Raw genomic sequence first — 24,420 nt, forward strand, 5'->3', positions numbered from 1 at the left:
AAAGTACATCCCTGGTAACCACCAAGAGCCCAGATCGTTAAGAGGAAAGCTGCCATTAACGGGATGGCAGGCATGCCTTACCAACTCCAGCGATCACTCCGTACGTGTGAAAGTGCACAAAATGAGACGCAATTCAACATTGTAACCTGGGGGGGCAGGGGCACTGCCACCTGTGGATGCATACGCAGCAGGCTAATGCTAATGTAATCCATCACAAACACTGCACGAGTAAATGATGATAGGGCTCAGTTTTCAAAGGCACGATAAAACAGTATATATTTTACTATTAGTCATGTTTTCTCTCTTTGACCTAATATGAAAGAATAATATTAGCAAGTGACGTATCAATGCAAATAACTTTCCAGAGCGGCACAATTTCTCTTTCTTCCTCTTCTTCACCAGTCCCTCCATCCATCGTTGGCATGTCAGGACTTGGACTTATTTGGCCGCTAATTACTTCTCCCAGTCCCTCATTTACCCCCAGAATCCAATCGCTCACTGATTATAATGAGAAAATGACGATGGAGGCCATTAAAGATAGAGAGCATGGGATTGATTAGTCAAGAGCGGATAAGAAAACTAATAAAACAGATAGATTACTTGAAAACATTAAGACATTTAAAGTAGTGCTTTCTCCTTAACGACAGGTGTGCCGTCCTCCTCCAAAAAAATATGACTGTGTAGATTCTCATTCACCCAGAAGGCTGAATCGAGGCCACTGAACTCCTTGTTGGTTGAAGATGTTTCACCTTGAATCCAAAAGGCTTCTTCAGTTCAAAATTTTAGGTGTTAAGGGGAGCTCCATACAGTATGACAAGCCAGTAATGAAGTAAAGCTATACAGCTATTAGTCATCTAATAGTAAAAAAATAATCATATTTAAGCAAACTGTGCACACTTACGACCTAAATTAAGCATTTCAAGCAGAAAAATGGCTAAATGACCGAAAATACAAATATAAGGCATTCAAAAGACGTGATATGAAGTGTAATGCGCCTTTAAGAGGCGGGGCCTGGGAAGTGACATGTGTGATGTCAGCTAGCTAGAGCTGACTGTTAGCTGAGTGCTAGCAGCAGGTTAGCACTGTAGACAGTGTGCGAATGTCGTGTGTGAATGTTCACTGCATGTGTTCTCTGCTTGTTAATAATGTGACTGAAGTCCATTGTGAGTCTCCCTTTAACCATAAACAGCGGCAGCAGAGTAGTATTGTACACGTGTCTTGAGGTGTCAGTAACGTTACATTGGTGAGTCCATAACCACCACAAAGTACTGTCAATGCTAACGCGTGAGTCTATCTTTCGCTTATTTTCTATTATTATGTCTACTATAGTGGGTAATACAAGTGTAAAGGTGACTACAGGGGTGTTAGTTCATGTCTACAGGGCTGTAATAATGGTAAAAAACGTATTTAGAAGGTCATAAACAGGTTTTCTATGCTCTAACTATGAAAATATTCAATTTACATATATTGAATCCTACTTTGTGGAAATTCACTTATGGAATCAAGTAACCGCAATAAACGAGGGACGACTGTATACTATATGCATGTTATACGTCATTTCCCAGAATCTTAGACATGAAGGAGTGAGAAAATGGAAGCGAGACGATACACCCCGTGTACCATCTGGAAGGTGAGACTGCGTTTTGTGTTTCTGTTTGTGCATTTATTCATTTTATTTGGGCCAGCGGGTGTGTGGAGAGGTGCAGATGCTGCACAGTGGTGCTAACCAAAGCCTCGGGGCTCGCATTGTTTCTCCTGGCAAGACGTTGGCAAGGTGTCTGCAAAGAGGCTGATAAGCGCAATAAGAACATTTTTCTGAAAAAAAAAGTAATATTCCATTTAATAATTGGAGGTGCTTTGCAAGGGGGAGGAAGTGAATGAGGGAATTAAGCCATTGTTGTTTACTTTAGAAGGTTGCATGCGCATCTCTATTAGTATTTAAATTTGACGAGGTGGTTGCTATGCCAGCCACTTCATTAGGTACACCTGCATAGTCTAATGGGATCCAATACATGAGCTGTGTCAAAAACTCTCACACAGCAAGATTTTTTAATTAAAAAAATGACATCCGGCGCTGGCTCCTCTCGTTGCCTTGTGCGATCCAGGCCGGCGTAAATATCAGGTGGCCACTAGGCCCCCGCGCGTCACTGGCTATCAGTGGCAGATTACCACACGGCGCCGTGATTAAGATGCTGATGATAGCCCGGCCATCTGGCGGCAATAACATGCCACAACAAGCCGCTAATCTCCATCATGGCCGGCGATTGTCCTTAATCTGGAACAGGTTATGCAAAACGGCGTGACCGTGCGTGATGACACTACAAGCCAAGCGCATGAAGGAAGTGGCCTTAAAAGATCAGCTGTTAGGAGTTAACAAGTTGGCCTATAGATTATAGAGGCTGCACAGTGGTGTCAGGTCAATGGACCCATGGTCAATGGTCAGAAGTGCTCGTGAGGCTTATTTGGCCGTGATGCAGACCTCCAGTGTCTCCCTTTCCTACGGTGGCCAGCAGGGGTAAATGCACAACAACACAGAAACGATCCAAAACCCCCAAAAAACAGGGAAATGCAAATTAAAAATGCTGCAATCACATTAACGCTGCAAGATCAAAAACAGAAAACTGCTGCAAATCCCCAAAACACACACAAACGCCCAAAAACAATTGCATGAAAGAAATGCTGCAAGTCCACGGAACAAAAAGAAGTTTGCCAGACTGCCGCGTGGGGCCACAAAGACATAAAGAAAAATGTAGCTTTTCTTTCCGCCAGCTTTCCACTGGCCATCCTGCTGAGATTGTTTTTATTTCTCTTTCTTCGCAATGTGTGTTTCTACTCATGCTGAAAACGTGTTGAGTTGTGCTTGACAAGCAATGCAAAAGCTGCGACAGACAAGTGGCCCGCCACACTGGCCCACGCAAGACGGCACCCGGAATAAACAAGTGACGCTGCCACAACGCGGATGTGCTAATTGCTTTCGCCGCCCCGACTCGCCTTGTTGAGGTGTTGTTGTGTCCCACAAAACGTGTTCGGACTCCAGAGGGAGAGGGACTAATATTTCTTGTTACTGGAGATTCTCAAACAGAAAATCTCCGGCGTGTCGCATAATTAATGACCTGGGTAGATTCCTGATGTCCAGCCAGAATGTTTTGTTCTCACTTTGAGTGAAAAACAGCCCGAGAGGCGCTTTTATTTGGCGTCTAAGTCGGAAACATCTGGAAAAAAAAAAGACTGCCGCCATTTGTCTGAAACACGCAGCGTCGCTCAGAGTGTTTGCAGGCGGCGACACCTGCTGATGAAACTTTGACAGATGGCGCATGGCCAATAAGGCCACAACATTAGGTACACCTGCACAATGCAATGCTGGGAAAAATCTGCATTTGCAAAGGCAAAAACGCTTACGGGAGCTAATTGCAGTTATCGAACTGCACTGCATCCTACTGAGAGCTGTTTCTAAAACTACACCATGAATGAAATTGTAAAAACTGGGAAAATTAAAATGATATTTTTGTCACATTTGGCAGCCTTTTTTTTTTTTATAAACAAAGACAGAAAGGCCCATTGAACATGTGCAGATGTTTGTATTAATGTCAATCTTATCAGATCATGTTGTAGTTTGTTGAGATTACATAGGATTTTACATTTAATCCAGATTCAAAATGATTCCATAATCCAAAATATCAATACCATATTTCGGGGCTATTCAACTCCTGTTCTTATTTTGTATGTACAGTAGAGCCCCGCTATTCGCAAGGCTGACATTCCGACACCTCCTGCAAAAAGCAAATATCTGCAAATAACTGAGGTGCCCATAAAAGGTCTATTTTTGGTACTCCAATAAAGCCTGGATCATGATGCTGCATTGGGGCGCCACCGTATGCTGCGTCAGCTCACTCCTCCCTCGCCAAACTCTCCTGCTAGCTTGAGGTTGAACTCTCTTCTGATTTCCAATCAACATTTGCATTAAAAGTGTATACGTAAAGAAGATGGTCGCGGCGCTCCGTCGCGGAAGAAGAGTGGGATTACCGCGAGTGTGTTCATCCCATACACATGAAATGTGTTTTTTTATGTGCATTTTTTTATCATTGCGCCTGAAAGTTTCCTGGGGCCTGATTCGGCCCCACCCACGGACCGGTACCGGGCCATTTTTTAATATATAGCTTTAATCCTCAAAAACTCAGGGAATAAGTTATTGGACGTACGAGGGCTTTGGGGGCAAAAACCAAAGGATTTAAATGAGAGCCATTGGTATTTCTTTCTTTGACGTATTTTGCACTATTGACTTTATTTTGATCAAATCAATTTTAAGTAATAACAGGGAATAAGAGATTGATTTTATCATTTTGTTGACGTTCTTACATTCTCTTATTTGTATTTCTATCTTGTTATAAATTGTTCACAAAAGGTTTGTTGATCATTTTTTTGGTTTGCCTAAAATCTTTGTCCTGTGTTTTATTTTTATCGCAAGATGAACAAATTACAGGCAAAATCGCAAGCTCATTCAACGAGCTTGACAAATGTCAAAGAGGAAGAATCGGTATCGGCGGTACTGGACTTGTATTTACAAGTACTTGATATCGAGTCACTGCCAACATTTGTAGTATTGTGCCTCACAAATGCTGTGGTGTTTTCATGTATTTGCTGCAAAAATGACACTCAAATTTGGGAGTGAACTCGATCATGGGCCGCATTTGGCTCACGGGCTGCCAGTTGGCTATCCCTGCTATATTTATTAGCCAAATGCTGAGTTTAAGGCAACAATCTCGTTGATTAGGCCGCTGTATCTACTAGCTGCCACTTGAATGAGGCTCTCTGTGATGCTATTTGAGTCCCCTGAAAAGGAAGTAGGTGGATGAGAGAAGGGAGAACGGATGGATTTGCCTCTCGCACAACCAGTCAGGAAGAACTTTTTATTAATTCATCAGCGCACATCGAGAAATGGAGCAGTGGGCGAGGCCGTGGGGCAAACAACCCCCCCTCTCTCAGCAAGTATGCTAATCATTAGGAATAATATAATAATGTGCCGCGTGATTACCGCTATGTAAGTACTGCCCCTTGTGCCCCGCTATACCTCCTCACACCCGGGGCGAACCCTAACTAATACACGGAAAATTAAAATGTGACGTGGAGAGACATAGGCGAGCTGAGCTGCCGCCTCACCGGATTGACAGCGGCGGGCACTTCATCCGGGGTCGGATTCATAATGAATGAAGGTTATAATTGCAAGGCTAGCACGGTGCAGTGCAGTGAGCAACACACACACACACACACACACACACACAAGCACAGTGGTGGGATGGGAAGTGTTGCAGACAGGCGCTCTAATGACAAGTGAACACACACACACTGCATGTGCATGCTTGGCATTTGCAAGGCTTCCATTTAGCCATCATCCATTAGTTATATAATTAACATTTGCTCAGACACGAGCATGCAAACGCGCACCCTCCTGTGTAATGAAATCACCGTTCTATGCATGTCTATTTTAAGGCCCAAAACCACAGAGGAGGGCTACGTTTTACACGACACACTCGGAGATGGTCTCCTTTTTGAAGCAGCCTAAATTCACCATGCAAATCCACAGAAAGTGACAAAGTTGCTACCGCGGTAAACACATTAGCTCAAAAGGAGCTGTGATTTTGAAAAAAAAAAAAAAAAAAACAGCAATAAAGTCAACAAGGACTGACTTCTGAGCTCACAGCACTCCCCGGAATCACTTCTTCCCTGTCCCGAACAAATGCAAATGAGCTGGAGAAAGGCAAGAATATTAGACTGACATGTAGTTTGAATAATTCTGCTTCATCAGGCCAGTGTTGGCGGGACAGTACAGATCTGCCAAAATTGAGGGCTGTTGCTGTAATAAACGTGTCAGTTCTCCCAGCGTTTGCACTCTGTCATGTTAAGATGTGATGCCATGACATAACATGGCTACATCGAAGTTGGATAAGGGTGTCAAACATCTGCCTAACCTTTTATTCAACTATGCCAGAATCGAACGCTTCAAGGGAGTAATTATTTTACATTTGCATTTATTTTTTATGTATATTTCTTGCTGTGATTATTACTTTTGCTAATTGTTGTCATTAAATTCAATCTAAATTCTAGAATTTCAATGCACGGATCCTTTAAAGTAGCACAAGGAACAACTGGGTATTGTTTTGTATCGAAACATGTGGGCTGTAATTTACCTTTAATCCACTGTGATAAATACAAATGGAGAGGTGTCAATGTAACTTGTATGAAGCCACAAAAACACGGTAGGACAATTCCCTGAGTGACAGGGGCCCCGAAAAATAGAGATGTGGTGACAAACAGCAGCTGTCGGGGGGGCCCGGTGTGATTCTGTTTTCGTGGGGCCCAGAATTCCGGGCGGCACTCTGGACACATAAAAGAGCTACGAGAATCTGATAGCAAAACATACTCAAGTGAAAATTACAGTCAAATCGGCCCAGTTTTCATATATTATCGTTCATGTATTCATATTTTGGTTTTTGCCCAAATTTTGCCAGGGTTTTCATACACACAATATTGCGCGTGACACAGTGGTCCCCAACCTTTTTTGACCCACGGACCGACTTGTGCCCCCACAAATCTCCCGCAGACCGGGGGCTGGGGGGGGGGGTGTCGTCGTACATTATAGCGATGTAATTTAATTTATTTATTTATGATGTATTGTGTAAAACTAAGACATGAACAACATCAAATTAAAAGCATAAAGTGAATGCTGACCTACCATCCACCAGTTCAAGCCTGGAGTTTTTCCAGAGAGATTATTACATTGCTGCTTGACGTGTGTGGTGAAAGGCAGTGCGCTACCATGAATTAACTTGAGACAAATGTGCACATTAGCACTCAATAAGTCATCAAATATGAGGTGAAGGAAAAATGGTAAAAATACAGTAGTAGTCTATCTGCGCGGCATGAGATAAAGTTAGCACACGCACAATGGACATGCGTCACGTGAGACGGATGTAACAGAGAGAATCCGGCCACTTTTCAAAATAAAACATCATTAAGACTACAAATTATGTGGAAAAATAACTACAAAAAATAATGGAAATTATTTTTTCTTTCTGTGGGGCCCGGGGGTTGGTGACCACTGGCGTAACCTTGTATTTTACCCCTTGGCACGTGGAATTTTGTGGGTTTTAATAAAAATGTGGAAGGACTACTGCCAGCATTGCTTGTTTATTCAGCAATCTTGGACCACACACCCAACACGAAATCTTCCAGTGCTTAGTTTACACAATGCTCCAGCATCCTGTAAGGCACATTCATTTGGCAGATTCAAATGAGAATGTTACACAACCTCGTCCAGTCGCCTCGTGCATCCTGGCAAAGCAAGACAAACTCAAGGAAGCTGAGTGTTTAACAAACGATCAAAGATTTGCTTTGAAGGCTGTTCCAAGACCCCACTTTGGAAAGGCTGACCACATCTCTATATTCCTTTATCCAACGTACAGACAACTTCTCAAAAAAGCTCCCCCTGTAAGTACAGCAGTTAAAGTATGGAATGAAGAAACTGATCAAGTACTTCAGGACTGCTTTGGCTGCACAAACTGGGATGTGTTTAAAACTGCAGCGGGGAGGGAAGATTGTACTGTTGATTTGGATGAATATGCTTCTGCTGTTACTGGCTACATTAGCACATGTATAGAGACTGTTACCACCACCAAGTATTACAGAAAATACCCTAACCAAAAACAGTGGATGAACTGTGATGTAAGGGCTAAGCTACGTGCTCGTTCGACTGCATTCTCGACAGAGAAGACTGAGGAAATTTGGCATGTCCACCACAATCCTGAGTTGCTTCTACAGATGCACCATCGAAAGTGTCCTTACCGCCTCCATCACTGTTTGGTACGGTAACTGTACAACACGTGATAGGAAGGCACTCCAGCGGGTGATCAAGACCTCACAGAACATTGTTGGGGCAGCCCTCCCCTCACTGCAAGACATTTATACATCTAGAGTCCTACGCAGAACACACAACCTCATCAAGGACAGCACACATCCACAACACTCATTATTCACACTCCTACCATCAGGCAGACGCTACAGGAGTTTGAAGTCCAGGACCACAAGGCTGGCAAACAGCTTTTACCCACAGGCCATCAGGCTTCTCAATGAAGCACTCAGACACGCCACACGCAACACACACTCATAGCACTTTATTTATTTATTTATTTATTTGTATTATTTACTTGCATTAATGTCTCTTCTGTTGTTGTTGCTTAATTTCTTGGTATTTATGTATATGTGTTTATGTTTCTTATGTTCTTATTCTTTCTTGTGTTTTTCTTTCTTTTCCTTGGGAGAATGAACAGAATAAGATTTTCATTGCATGGTATAACTGCTGTTTTACCATGCACATGACAATAAAACTCTCTTGAATCTTGAATCTCTTGAATCTCTTGAAGATGTTGAGAAGTTGTTGGTGTGGATCCCGTCCTCTCTCTCCCACCTCCTTGCTGTCGTCAGCAAACGTAAAAGTGATGTTAACTGTTCATTTATCCATTGTATTCATCATTTATAATCATTCCACTATGTTTCTGCATGTAAAACTATAACTATTCTCAATAAAACATTTTTTTTGTGACTATTTTTGGGTGTCTGGAATGGTATTTTGTAAAAAATTGTTCCGGTTTTTGAAGGTTTCAATTTTCCTTTGACCTTTTGGAACGACTTAATAAGAAAAACCAAGGTACCACTGTATATTAGTTGATTTTTTAATACTATTATGAAAAGTAATGAGGAGAGACTTTGCAAACCGGGCATTGTCATGAACATAAGCACAGCACACAGAATGAGGAGAGTCAACAAAGTGGCACTTCACTATCACCTGCCACGTGTACACAACAATAAAGTAACCTTCACTTCCCTGTGCTGCCTCGCCGTGGAAAACTACTGAAAGCCCGAAGATGGAGGAGTCGGCCGAGGGTATGAATTGGACGAATTCATAATTCATTAGCAGCCTTGACAAGGGGAGATGGAGGTGACGGCAGGGGGGAGAGATGGAGGGGGGGGTGAGAGGTGGTTTCGAGGACATCGATTTCCGTCGTGTTCGGGTCAGAGGCGCACAAACGTGACTCGGGCTGAAGATGGTTGGACTTGTGTCGCAGACAAAATTTGTGTGCTTAATGAAGACGTGTCATTTAATTCATGTGATCACTTAGATTGCAGGTAATTCATGACAGCCGACACATTGCACAAGGGAGATGATCAGAATTCAAGTAAGACTGAAATAATCCACATAGTCAGGGTAAAAGCAGTCATGCGGCAGTGTAGAAGTGATGAGTGTGAAGGCCAGTGGTGGGCCAGGAGACGCAATAGCCTACTGTGAGTACACTCGCAGAGTTCATACCACCAAATAGAACTTTTTGCCGCCCTTTCTGTTGGGGTGGTATGCTACCTTAAGGGCGGAACTAGAGAACTGTTGCGTGTTGATTGGTGGACAGAAAATGGTCATTTCCAGAAGAAAAAGACAAACACAAAAATAAAGGCTCCTCTTCAGATCAGTGATTGTCCTCCACTGTTGCCCTTTGTTTACCGCATGGTCTTCTTTTTCTGAATTGGTGCCTTACACAATGTCATCACACAATCTGTATATTTTGTAGGACCATTAAGACAGAAACTGATCCAAATTAAATTCTAGATATCATTAAGGAGGTCAGTGACTGTTTTAGCTCACGACGATGGATTTCTTTTGAGCAACAGGCGACAATTTATGACAATAAATAACATACTCTGGTCTAAATGCTACGCTGTGTTAGGAAAATGTAATTTAGCCTGTTCATAGGCTAACTGATCCTTTGTACAGTTGTGTCAGTGCAGCAGGACACCTGTCGTGCCGACATAAGCAGAGCTCCGATCGCAGACTGCTCTCATGGACCTCCTCAACATTGTGCTAATCCATGACGATATGACTGGACGACGCTTTCCCAGAAGTCCATCCTGTCTTGCCTGCAGAGAGACGCTGCAGTGGCGGATCATGTGACACTCCTCCTCGGTATTCATAGCTAGGCCCCCTCTCCCTCTTCTTCTTCGTCTCTCCCTGCCAGATCCAAGGCAGATCGATGTCTCCCATGGGACACCTGAGGCAATCAGGAGGTGTTGATTGCTGTCCCGTACCCATCCCGTGTCTGTCCTTTCCATTCTGGCCAGGCAGGGCACTCTCCATGCATCGAAGTGCTGCATTCCCTCTGCATGTCTTTGCCTCAAATCGTCAGGACAATTAGACAAAGATGCTCCAAAGCCAACCAGGCACCGCCTTACCAGTAGGGGAAACTCTATGTCCACTTTGTAAGTGTGAGTTTGCTGTAACACATGCTCATGCCTGCCACACACGTGGCCTAGTGGTTAGTTAGCATGTCAGGCCACACAGTCAGGAGACTGACGGTTCAAATCTTTGTTGGAACTGTGTGGAGTTTGCATGTTCTCTCTGTGCATGTGTGGGTTTTCACATTCCTCCCATATCCCAAAAACATGCATGTTAGGCTATGAATGAATGAACATGCTTGTGTGGTCAGTCACGCTAACAGGAGGGGAAAGCTGGGCCTAAACAGCCGCCAACGGGATGCGAGCGCGACGCTGCTAAGCCTTGCGTCCATGCTAACTGTTAATGCGAGACAACGACGAGCAGGGCGACTATGCTAACTGCTAATTTGAAGTAATGAAGATGGGGAGATGCGACAGAGAAATTAATTCATCACAAAGAGACATCTTATTGATGAACAGGTCAGGACCTATTATGGTGCGGAGAGCAGTGAATGGTGAAGGTGTAAAGGTGAAGGTGGACTCACCAATGTAACGGTGGTCAAAGTGTCATTGACCCACTTCCTCGATGTTTGCTGGTATACATTGTTGTTGTCTACAATCAGGCCTAATCTTTGCATGGTGTAACCCATTCTTCTGAAGAAATAAGGTGGACGACCACGAGGGAAAGGCACGAGGAGCTCAGAAGATGAATGAAGACGCCTGCTTGCTTCCAAAAGTCAGCGAATGAAGACAAACGACGAACATGTTCAAGGCGAACTCATCTTTCCATTAGCGACGGATAACGAGAGGGGAGAAAGATGAGGCTACTGGCGACAGATGTGCTGATAGAGACAGAGAATGAGGGACAGCTAGTGGAAGGCGGAAGGTGATGGATGGGAGGAGGGACATCGACGAGGGTGCACCTCGAAAGACAAGAGCGAGGACAAGGAAGAGAGGTTGTACACGAGAGCGCCGGACGGTGCGTTCACTTGGACAGGCTGTCACAACGTCGACAAGCTGCTTGCCCTGAGGTTTGAACCGCTGAGGAGGCATGCAGATGGAATTGAAGGAAAGACGAAACAAAGATGGCGGGTGGAGGCCTCATTTCTGAACTAATCTGACCTGGCAGACTTTCATCAATCCTGGATTGATGCATTATTTACTGAAAACTGACAGCAAATGTTAGAATAAATGCTAGATAAATGCCATATTTTGTAATGTGAACAGTGAAAACTGAATTCCTGGATTTATGAGATCTTCCTTGCACCGTGACTTGATTATTCAGTTATTATTATTAATTTGAGAAGCTTTTGGTGTATTCAAAAGTCATAATAGTATGAGAAACAAGCAAAACAAATACAGTTGCAGTTTCAGAAAAATCAGGTTGGGTAAATTATATTAAATTACATAGTTCTATTAAATTATATAGTTATGATAATTAAGTCAAAATATTATGAGAATAAAGGCATAATATTACAACAAAAAAACTATGAGAAGATAGCTGAAATATTTGTAAAAATAACAAATCAAAAAAGTGTCATGTAAGGAGAAAACGTTCACAGTAATACAGTGGAACCCAAGCTTGTGTGTTTTTTGGTTAACATCGACAATTTACACCACACTTTTAGCTCGCTTTGCATGCATTCTCCGGGTAGCGTCCGATATGGCGCATGCTGTCGTGTTGTTAATACACTGTGCGAGTCCAACTGTGCTCTTAATGTATTTTTATTTATCACACAACGTCCTTCCATGTTAGCATCCTATTAGCTAGCTAAACCAAATGGGAACCGGAAGTTATGTCGCCCTTCTATGACGTCATCAGCGGTTCAAAGATGTTAACACAAAACACGTTTTTATACTTTTACAATTATAGTTTTACAAGCATTAAACAACAAATGCATAAAAATGATGAATGAAAGGGATATCATTATTTATATGCATTTTAAATTGTTTTCTGCATGTAAGACTGTAGTTGTAAAACTATTAAAAAAAAAGTGTTTTGTGTGAACATGTTTGGCTTTCTGGAATGGATTCATTGGATTTGCATGATTCGGTTAACGTCAGTTTCGGTTAGAGTCGGACCTTCTGGGACAAATGAATGACCCTAACCAAGGTTCCGCTGGAGTGTGCTTTGTCACAGACAACACAAAGCTGAGATGCAGGCTCTTTTTCTTTAGCTATAAAAAGCGTCTTTGCATGTGGACATGGGCTGGTTTAGAAAATGTGAAAGTTACCTCAGCACCCTTTCATTTGTCAGTATGAGGCCCTCTGTGGAAAAAGTTTGGACACCCCTGCTTTAAGCCAATCAGACCAATTTTCTCTGCCCACGTTTGCTCTCTCTGAGACAACTGCTGACTCACGGCTAAGAGAAAAATTAAACAGGATATTGGCGCTTCTTTGAAAATATGTCATCTTTAATCTGCTACTCATATGCTAGTGATGTCATATTTATTTAAGTCTGACTAAAGACTGCACTGCACTGCTAAATTAGAACCTCCCCAACAATGACTAATTTAATTTCCACTTTGTAGGGGGTTTTAATAGCATTTATTTTAGAGACGCAGTGAGACCTGCCAAGGAGGAAAAATGGTGAATGATAGGTCGAGGACAGTAGGAGGCTTCAGGGTGAAAAGGGTGGGCAAAATGAAGCCTGAAATTGACAGAAATCCCCGTGGAGCGTGTTTTCCTGCTTCCTTCTTTTCATGCAGGCATGAAATAATACTCAAGCAGCAGAGGTACATGATCATAGTCCTTGTTAACAAACCCTCCCAAGGTGCAGGCAGACAATGAAGAAGCAAAAAATTCCATTTGGGAGTCAAGAATGTCCTCAACACTTCACACATAGTGTATATGAATAATGCTGCAGGACTCCTACGCTGCACTGATGCCATGCATTATCCATAGGTCTGATGCATAAGTCAACAGTGTGTGGTAATCAAGTGCAAGTGTCGGCATGGAGAAAAAGCATCCTGTCATGTCCCATGCTGCACAAATTTTGAAATGAAGGTGGGGGGAAAAAGGACTTCAACTCAAGTAGGGAAAAAATGAATATTTTAAAAAGAGAGGAATTTGAAAAAAAATACATATCCCCTCATTGTGTTCCCATCCTGGGCCCGTAGTCAATTTACTGGCCTGACATGGAGCACAGGAAAGGGAGAAGTAGAAGACAAGTGCCAAGCTGTCAGATCAGGCGCCAAGTCCAATTTGCTTCTTCCGCCACTCACATCTGCTCAAAGGCCACTCAGAACCAAACAACCACCACCCTTGTCTCTCCCCACCCCCTTACCGCAGAGTCACCCCGACGTTGACATTGTGTTTACACGCGTAAGACGTGCACGAGCAAGGAACTCTTTCAGTTTACCGTAGGCTCATGTTTGGTGCGATTAAAAGGGGCTCTGTGGGCTTGCTCTGCTAGTACGGTTCGTTTGGTCAAGTGTGAACCCTGGTGCACTAAAGAAACAGGCCGAGGCCGCTTCAGTGATGGGCGTCGGTCAGCTTGCACGTGAACTGTGGTGCAGGTCAGCTCACTTGAGCTCAAATGTGAACGCCACTTGAACCAGTGATAAAATGACAGTAAACCGCATGCAGAAGTGACAAATATGTCCTTTCTGTGCTGTATCGCCGCTCTACTCCTGATCAGCACTTTGGGCACCCCTACGCCCCTACTTCTGTGGCTCTTGGTGTGGGTTGGGCTTGTGGCGTCAGCTTCATGAGCAAACCACAACTACTTGGCTTGTTGGCTCAGTGTAGTGGACGAGCGATGCAGACTGAGCTACAACAGTCAGCCCTTAACGAGCGGCGTCGTCGCGGCTCAAATAATTTTTGGAGGTGCACGTCTATGGAGTTATATTTGTGCCTTAGCTTTGAGGTAGCAAAGGCAGACTTTGAGCCCTATTAATGTGCAATAAATTACTGTTGTGTGCGCAAAGTCGGTGTATGAAGCGAGCCAGTGTACTAGTGTACCTCCGGCCGGGTTTGTGGGTTGCTGCCGGGATAGCGGACAAAATGTGTGCCTGTTGCTTGCTCTCTAGGAGGTGAGGGCACTAATATGATAATACATTTTTTCCAAAACGTTGTCGCGATCGACCGGCAAAAATCCCAAAGACGATCGACAGTTTGGCTATGTCTAATATGTCGTATTTTCTTGGATTACTATATTGGGTAATACAAATGTAAAGGTGACTGTGTGGGTGTTATTTCATGTCTGGAGGGCTCCAGTAATGTTAAAACACTGTAGAAGATCGTAAACAAGTTTTCGATGTTACAACTACGAAAATATTCTATTTATTAATATTGAATTCACTTATTGTGAATTTCACTGGCATCTTTTGGCCATGGCCGCATATTTCAAACGCTTTTGATTAAATCTAAGATGGTGAATATAAAAGAATATCAAAGTAACTAATGTATTCAACCCAGCATACGGTGTTTAGTTTGGGAATAGTTCATTAAATCACGTAATGTCACGAAAGCTGCCGAATGAAGTCCTTACTTTATGCATGTGTTCTTCACCGCACTGCAGCATTTGGTCCCATGACAAAAACACAAGGGTGAACGCTAAGCCAACTGCACCAAAGCACACCAGGTATCTTTGTTTACATTTTTGAAGGCAGCCTTAATGTAATCTAAAAGTGTGACGTACATTGCTTTTATTAATTTTTAATGTATAGTATATACTTTTTACATTGTTTTTCTTTTTGTGTTTTTTCACTTGTGCTTTCCACCGTCTGTCAATATCATTTTCCTCCAGTCAATGGTCACAGAGATGTATAGATGGACAAGATAATGCTCAGGGTATTAATATAACAATCCGATTGTTAGAAGCAGCCCTCTTCTTCCCCTTGACCTCACCTTGCCACATGCCAATTGCTTCATGAGCGTTCATGTGGTCTCCAGCGCGTGTTCTTCAGCACAGGACATCAGTAATAGCATGCACGTGCTCTCCTGGCCCCAGGTGCTCCGCTCGCTTGATGGGATGATATAGCAGCGATACCCAGGCTACACCCCAAGTCAGCCTGCGATCCATGACAAAGCCTCCCACATGAAGTTGTCCCATGAGCTCCGGATCATACGTGATGGATGCAGTGGCGTGTGGACGGAAAAAGGCAAAGAGTAGAAGTAATGGGCCAGGAGAGAAGAGGGAAGGCAGCGAGCGGGAAAATGAGAAATGATGCAGAGATAAGCAGGAGTATTTGCAGATTGTGCTGGAAGCCTGCTGGCAGGCGTCAGGTGTACAAGAACATTGCTTTCCCATTGAAACCCATTCAAATATGACCTCTCCAAATATGACAGCATGGGGAACAACTGGAAGTTGCTCCATGAGCTTTCATAGCACAACATCATAGCACAGACTAAAGAAAGAAAATGAACCTTTTCAACAAACATGCTTACGTGATGGACAGGCGAATGAACTTTCAACACATTTGAAGTTGTACTCAGGAACAAAGGGCCTTGTTTTTGTCCAGCGTTCCACCTACAGGTGTCCAATGTAATTGACTTCGAAGCCGCTGTGGTAAAAATAAATGGACAGTGCAAAATACAAAACAGAACTGAACACTATCGAATTGTCATAGCATTTAACATCAAAATCCACGCAGATGCTAGTTGATTTGATGCACGATACCGACTACAGAGCGCATCAGCATGTAAGCCACACCCACTAGATTTAAAAAGAAAAAAAGTTTGGACATATATAGGCTACACCTGTCTATAAGCCGCAGGTATCCATGTCTTAACATGAGGTATTTAGTACACAACAAGAGGTTACCCACAAACATTTTTTAAACTTTTGATTAAATAAATACTTTTTTCCAGTGCGTCATAACATGGCGAGTTAAAAAGTAGCCTACCAGAAAAGTCATTCATCCCCGTCCTCCTCCTCCTAAAACTAAAACCACTCAAGTCGTCTTGACAAGCATCACAACTGAACAGCCTCATAGTTCCTCCGTCACACACTTTGTCAGTCTCTCTTCCTCTGTCAGCCGCTGTTCATCGTCTCCGGGCAAACTAGGCATTGAGCTTGAGCTGTTCTCTTCATTCAGTCCAGCCTTTTAAGACCGGTTGGTGATTGTGGACGGCTGGCGGTCTGAGTCCAAAACAGTCCAAACAGAAGCTGTAGTAATTCTACACTTGATCAAACTTTCTTAAGATGTGTCAGAGATCGGTGTATCAGACTTCAGAAGTGATATTAGCTTCCACTTCACCCGTCCGTGTCATTACTTCTTGAAGTTGCACACTAAGCATCATGGGAAATGTAGTTTTAGCCATAAATTACTGTCCAAGTCACAGGGTTCAAAGCATGAGAAAAAACTAGCCGTTTGTACACCGGAAATTCAGGTAATTGTCTTATTGAACATAGCACCATGATGGTTCCTGAGATTTTAAGCCAGTGCGACATATTTACTGCTTCTTCCACGTCACTTTCAAATGACAGCCGCCTCTGCAGACTGAATGAAAGAACGACAGGCACCAAGGTGGGAACCCATTTGTTTTTTCCACACAACCACTGACGGGAACAACCTCACCGCCGCTTGTTCGGGGGGAAAAGATGCATGAAGGGACACGCTTTCCCCGACACTCACTCTTAACTTGATGCCTCTTCATTCTATCTGATCAGCAGCACCTGTCCCGCAGTGAGACATTAAGCAGGCAGCACTCAAGCATCCTGACGCCATATGTTGTTTACGCACAAGCTTCTTTACTGCAGAGACACAATTAAATTCAATTAATGAATCAATCACGAGTTGGACTGGACCCAACTGCCAATTGCGTGGCTGGGGAAGGCCATTTTCTGTTCTCAGTGCACACTGCAAGCTCCTTAAAATAGATTTGGTGAAAAACAGTGACCTCTGACCTCACAAAATGCCATCAAATTCCCAGCAACACAAGAGTGGAAGCCAAGTACACGCTATTATCGAGTGTACGGTTTCATGTCCGAGTTCAAATGTTGACTATGTTTCCTTTTTGTTTACATCCACGAATAGCATTCCGTGAGCGTACTCAGGCACGGAATCCTGCTTTTTGCTCCCCAAAGTAAGGGCGTAGTCCCCGCTGGGGGATTCCACCCAGGAGTTATCTCAGGAGCGGAACGACTCAAAAGGGGCTGTCATCTCGGCGTAATGATGATCCATCCCCGGCTATTAGTGGCCGGTGGCTCCCCGCTAACAACGCTGACGGTTTGACATGAGAAACCTGCGCCCACCTAATCTGTCCCATAACTCTGATTTTTCTGAGAGGAGGTGCCTGCAGCGGGACTGGAGATTAAACAAGGAAAACGATGAGGAGGGACGGTGGGGAAGGAAAATGGGGAACACACCAGGGATGTAAACACTCTTTGCACATGTTTACTTTTGTTTCACAGAACATCAAGTGAGGACTCCAACATGAGCATCGCTCTGTGACTGGAATCCTCTTCCACTCCTCCGTGATGATCTCTAGTGCATCTGGAGGATGTCATACACCTTGCGCTCTTTGACCTTCCTTTCTTCTGCTTGGGGATGACCCACGGGTGCTTCGTGGGTTTCAGGTGTTGAGAGGACATGACCTCTTAACCACGCCATCAACTTCACCTTCACCTTCCTCAGCAGGGCACTTATCATCTTGGAGGTGCGTTTGGGCTCATGTTGGAAAACTGCCATGCGGCCCAGTTTCTGCTTCACAGTACAGTCCGCAGCTCCCCCAATGCTGGCAGCACTCATGCAGCCCATAACCGTGACTGTAAGCAAAATGTAATCATTCTGCTGCTCACGTGTGTTGCCAGCTATTTAGGCAATAGTGGCCGTGTGTTGACTCATTTTCAGAGGACAGTAAAGCTATGCTGTTACACAAGCTGTGCCCTGATTACTCTAAAAGTATATGTCTACATTCTTACTATTTTCCCTTGAGACGATGATGTGAGGGGTCTAATCACTTATATGTGACATTGTACGCTTCAAAAGCCAAATTCCACAGAAGACAAACACTAGGATGATCTCCTTTCACCCCATTAGCGTGCATAGCGCAGCGTAGTGTGTGTGTGTCACCAGTCTCATCCCTGCCATTGAGTCGAGAGGAAGCATCAATTCTTCCAGGGGTTGCCATGGCGACTGTGGGTTTAGTGTGTGTTGTGCAACGTGCGCACAGTGGGCTTGGGCTGTGCAGCCTGTGTGTCTTCATATCATCTCCGGTCATGTCAGGTTACTCACACTGCTGCACACGTACAAGTCATAATGCAATAAGTGGCCACAGGGGGAAGCACTGAGCACACACGGCCATCCTTCACTCACTCCATCCTGTACGCTTGCAAAGCATGTGTGTGTGTAGCATGTAAGGTAGACCCTCATCACAAACACACGACACAAAAATTATCATGCCAACGTGACCACCATGCGCTCCGAGGACGCCATATCTGTCCACACACGCACACACCATGACGAGTGCACACAACATGCGCACTGCTACACACTCTGAAACAGCTCTGCGGGTTTTATTTTTAGCATGGCAGGCAAATCCCCTCCCCTCATGCTCTCTGGCCTCGCTCTCATCTCTCTCCTGCTGTCACTTCTCTCATCTCTCACCCCCATCTTCGTGTGTGTGTGCGCGCGCGCACGCTTTGATGCCCTCTGCTCTCGCCGTCATTGATCATGTGCGAATGAATGCGTCGTCTCACTTTCATCTTCACGTCGTTTTTTTTTTTTTACGTCTGTCGCTGCGGCCGCCAGTGTGAGGTCAAGCGCTGGGTGGCCTGTTATGTATTTAGCGCTGCAGAATTCCCTGCGCATACACAGACTTCTGGAGATGGCGCGCCTGCTGCTCGGCCCGCCACTACACTGCCTCTTTTTTCATTTAGGAGCCCGCTCTGGTGCCAACATCACATTAGCACATGGCGAATGGTGTGAAGCGGTTAGCATTAGCATTACCGCTGTTAAATATAATCTCTGCTTCCATGTCATTGATTGTGTGAGCACGGAGAGATACAAATTTACATAATGCTACCTTGCATACATAATGATTATGATTACAGTGGAGCCTTGGTTAGCGCCATTTATCTGTTCCAGAAGGTCGGACTCTAACTAAAACATACTTGTTTTACATCCAAAATCTTTTTTTTTAAAGAAATAATGTAAATCCAATTAATCCGTAAGGCAAAAATGTTTTTTTTTTTTTACAGGTTATTGTTTTTTTTTTATAGGTATTTTATAGGTGACTCGTCCCAAAGACACGGCGTGGCAGCGAGACCAACACCACCTTTCTGCTTTGTCATAAGTTATTTATTGAATTCAATAGTGTTTCTCTCCTCAAGTCTCTTTCTTTTGATCACGGCTGCAAAATAACCCAAAATGGAGCCAATGAAATTTGCAAGTGCCAGCATTTGAAAAACAAGATGATAAACACTAGAAACAACTCACAGCAAAACAGGAAGGCTGGCGTCCATGTTGATCTCACTACCACACTGTGTCTTTGTTGACAATCACGTCTTCGATGAAGGTAAAAGTAACCTGAAATGTTCATTTATCCCTTTCATTTGTCATTTATATGCATTTAGAATTGTTTTATGCATACTAACCTATACAGCAAAACAAATTTCAAATTTTTGAGACTTGTGGCATAACTGTGTTAGTTAGCAAAGAAGAAAGAGCAACCCCTGATGACATCATAGACGCACGACTGAGCTGACTTCAGGTTCCTGTGTCCACGTGAGACGTGTGCCGTATTGTATGCTAACCAGAAGATGTGTGCAAAATGTTGGTGCAAATTTTCCACATTAACAGAAAAACACGCAAACCGGAACGTACGCTAACAAAGGTTTAGAGTACATACAGTCATGGAAAGAATGATTAGACCACTGTTGTTTCTTCAGTTTATTGATCCATTTTAATGCCTGGTACAACTAAAGGCACATTTGGTTGGACAAATATGATGATGATAACAAATATAGCTCATAAAGTTGGATTTAAGAGCTGATATCTAACAACTTCCATGGCTTTCTTGATAATAACCAAAATCACTTAAGTTCTTACATGAGTAGCTATAGCATTGTACTGCTGAAAATGTAATGTCTATTTTCGTTGTCATTGTTATATTTGTGGGCCGCACGGTGGCCTAGGTTAGCATCTTGGCCACACAGTCAGTAGATCGGGAAGACCTGGGTTCGAATCTCCGTTGGGCATCTCTGTGTGGAGTTCTCACATTCCAAAAACATGCATGTTAGGTTAATTGGCGACTCTAAATTGTCCATAGGTATGAATGTGAGTGGGAATGGTTGTTTGTCTATATGTGCCCTGCCATTGTGTACCCCGCCTCTCGCCCGAAGTCATCCTAATAAGCGGCATAGTAAATGGATGGATGTTATACTCGAAACTGAAGAATCAATCATTTTTTCCATGACTGCCCATTTTTTGGTACTTGGGGATATACACAGCACAGCGTGCCTCAGTTTGAGCACCTGAAATAAAATAAGATCAAATAAATAAAAGGAAATATTATTTTGCACTTTCTTTTAAAATCTTTATTTTATCATGATTAATTTTTTATTAGATGGAGTCGGAAGCACTGATGAGTTCGCAATAAAAGATGCATTGCCAAGCATCAGGTAATGGAATGCAAATTAGATGCACTGTTCCAAAACACCAATTATAAAGACCTTCCAGCTGCTATTAATACACCTAATTGAGATACAAGCATAGCCATAAGATGAGACCTTTTAAAAAAAGATTTCATGTAGACCTTATTGAGTCATACTCAAAACTGACTGTTTTTTTTCCTCCACAGGTAGACAGTGATATCTTTTTCATTTTAAATCAACAGAAAACCTCGGCTCCACTCACCCAGCACACCAAGACGATAGTTCATGGTCACCACGATGACGTTGCCATAGGCGGCGAGCACGCTGGCGTCAAACATGTTTCCGGTGCCTTCCATGTAGGAGCCCCCGTGAATGAACAGCATTACCGGCTTCTTCCTCCGGTCACGTATGTCTGCAACAAAAGAAGGGGAGCGCATAAGAGGAGGATCAATGATGCTTGTTTGTGTTCTCTTTGATTACATTCTGTGTTGTTGGATAATAGCAAGGCAAATTGCAAGGCCAGATGAAAACAACACTTGAGCAAGGATAAGAGTAGAGTTCCCTGCAGCTGGATGACCGCTTTTAAAGCAATGAGATGTGGTTATCTAAAATAACAAAGTCCAAGTGGTGTACTCCATCACTGCCACCCACAGATGCTGTAAAAGCAACTTTTTAAAATGAAGTTTCATGTTTTATTGCACTTTATAGTAATATTATGTAATAATAAAAATGTAGCCTAGAATTAAAGCTTGTTTGAGAATGCCATTTTAATTTTTCCTAGTGCAACCCCTGATCAACTGCCTAAAACAGGGATGGACACCTCTAATGTGGTGTTAGCATATGCGTTAAACTACGTTGATGCTCCACTAAAATGAATGATGTTATAAAACAAGCAAGCTTGTATAGCGTTTACCACAATTCATACTATAAAGTCTGTCGGCTTCCTCCTCGGTCAAAAACATCCAATTATGTCCTATTATTTGTTTAAACATGAGGAAAAAGAAGTCTATGCTTCCTTCAAGTGCATTCAACAAGTTTGAATATTGGTTCTTGACACACTGAGGTCAAACATCAATGTGCACTAAAATGCAAGATGCTGCGAGCGCAATTGAAAACTTCGCACGCATCTGCTCAAAATTTCAATAGTGCAAATGCTTCTAGAGTGTTGGAGTCAGGGCTCGGTCAGATGACTTCTTTGGCATTTTAACAGCGAAAAAAGCACCGCTGTAAACACAGTAATGCACCTTGGCTGGAGAAGTAGCATTTTACTTGAACAGAAGTAATAGCATGGCTAGAAAAGGCAACATGATCTCTAATGCCTGCCTTCTTTGTGCCTTTTGCCCGTAGCTGCTCCCACCTGAGTGGAGACAGATTGAAGGTCACGTGAGAAGCTTTCAAAACCGTAATCGCAAGTCTCTTTGTCCGTGCTTAACAAGTACAATTTCCTTTGAGTTGCCATTGGCTTGACATGGCAGTCTTCTGTTGGGGTATCAGCGTAGACCACGGTGGTCAAAGAAACCAGATGTCAAGAAGAAGAACACCAACTGCTACATGTCCTCTATTGTTGTCCTTTGTGTGTCCTCAGCATCTCAGCAAAGGCCACCAGCTATCTTTATCCAACACATTTCCATAATTCCCCTCGCTTTAGCTCACACCTTGGCTCTCCCACCAATATGGCAGCGGGCTGGCGCTGAGCTGCAAGGACGGTTACATCAACATCTTTCTGGGTCACTTCCCTCATGGCCATTTTCTAGGAAACACCATTTTCTTGGATGCAATTGTTGTGCACTGGCAGGTTTACAGAAAAGAACAGATGAAAGATAAAGCAGCCATCAGTGATAAAAGATCTTGAATATCATGTGATTGTTGTTAGCAGCTGGGACGTTGTTAAGTGGTTGTTGCTTGTGGATCGGTGGAAAGTAAACCGTACACCACTACCACTTATCCTCCACTCCTGTCTCGTTCTCAATCACATCTACACATCCGGTGACCCTGACGTGAGTAATAATGTCGACCAACAAGGGCGACAACATCGCGGCCGTACCGGGGCATGTGCTATGTACGCCCGACTTATGGCAACACAGCACGCACCTGTGGTTTCGACACACTGAAGTCCAGTTTCGAATGACACAGGACGTGACAAAGTATTCCCATGTCGTGGCCGCACTGGACCTCCACTTTCTTGCACATCGTACGTATCATGGTATGACGCAAAATGTTTTGAAAGCGGTTTTGAAACTGTGACTTTGAAACCGGTAACCCGCCCACGCCACGTGAAAATCGTACACTTGCCAGAGTACAAGGATTCTGTCATTGAGCCTTTTGCTGTATTTTTATCATTTTCGCTGTTTTTTAAATTTGATTTTGGTTCTGCAGTGATACAATGACAAATGATGGAATAGCGCCGTAACAGGCTGCTCTAAAACAGAAAGTGAAAGTCAAATAAGGAAATAAAAGTATACCTGATTAATAGGGATGTCATCGGTGACGAGATCTCGCGAGATTAAAACGTGACGAGATTTCTCATTTGGTGAAAAGCTGTATCGCGAGAACAGGGCAACCAGAAGCCAACTGAGCCTGTGACCTATGGCATGGCTACGATGAGTGATAAGACCGTAATATAGAAGTGGGAGTGTACAAAGCATTATTGGAAGCACATATTAAGTGCTTAGGGCACAAAAAAACCCCAAAACCATAAACATCCACAATGTAACAGCCCCTGACCAACAGAGTCAAGAAAGTAGAGTTTGGACACAATCCTCCGTTGCCTTGCCGCACCACGCTTTCCTGGCAAAACATGCATGGGTGTCCAAAGTGTGCCGCAGGGGCCATCTGTGGAACATAGCTCATTGCAGAAATAAGATAAACAAAAAACCCAGCAAAAGTAGAACAATAGAGCAAAAAGGCATAATGTAACTAGAAAAAGCTAAAGTGTTGATACTAATAACAAATAAAAACACAAAGATTTGTCTTAAACCTATTTATGTATAATGTATGTATATGTTGTTCTTTATTATAAATGTTTTTAAATTATAAATAGACTAAGACAAGTAGCTAAGAGAAAAACAGTGAGCTGTGCTATTATTACTTATTATGATTCATTGTCGTAACAGTGGTTTATTTGGTCTCACAGTAATATCTCTGAGCGCCAATTTGTGGGACAATAAACATTTCAAATCACACCTGCATTGTTTTGCGACTCGGTTAAATAAAAAAAGGCTAAAAAAAAGAATTGTTTCATTGTACTTTTCTTCAAATTAATGTTAAAATATCGGCTCGGCTCGTTCTTGTGGACCCAATCTCGTCGAGTGTCTCGTAACGCCCCTACTGATTAATAATATAAACGGTAAACAAGAGAAGAAATGGAAAATGAAATTAGAAACAAGATTGTGATGGTTAATTGTATGAGAGCATGTCTTGTTTTGTCTGAGGTTGAGAATGAAGAAAACTACATTGTGGAGCCTTCCTTGCCTTCTGTTTGAAACCAGTCATATACAAAATATGACAGAATGGAGGTGTTGGACAGGTGCGATACTACAGCGTGCACGTCTGATGCCGCTCACAGAGGTCCAATGAATGCTCAGGTCGTTTTTGTGTATGCTCAGATACTTGAACAATTAGGG

The 24,420-nt window shown here is 43.2% G+C and overlaps 1 protein-coding gene across 3 annotated transcripts in view; it reads right to left on the reverse strand.

Moving 5' to 3' along the window:
- The window catches only part of nlgn2a (neuroligin 2a), a 116,473-nt gene that overhangs the window by 20,537 nt on the left and 71,516 nt on the right, over positions 1 to 24,420 (reverse strand). For all 3 annotated transcript variants that reach the window (XM_054753974.1, XM_054753972.1, XM_054753973.1), the window contains one exon: positions 21,060 to 21,209. In XM_054753974.1, the coding sequence (XP_054609949.1) occupies positions 21,060 to 21,209 (150 nt within the window). The remainder of the gene's footprint in view (positions 1 to 21,059; positions 21,210 to 24,420) is intronic.

Source organism: Dunckerocampus dactyliophorus, chromosome 15, assembly GCF_027744805.1.
Source record: "Dunckerocampus dactyliophorus isolate RoL2022-P2 chromosome 15, RoL_Ddac_1.1, whole genome shotgun sequence".
Classification (NCBI taxonomy): domain Eukaryota; kingdom Metazoa; phylum Chordata; class Actinopteri; order Syngnathiformes; family Syngnathidae; genus Dunckerocampus; species Dunckerocampus dactyliophorus.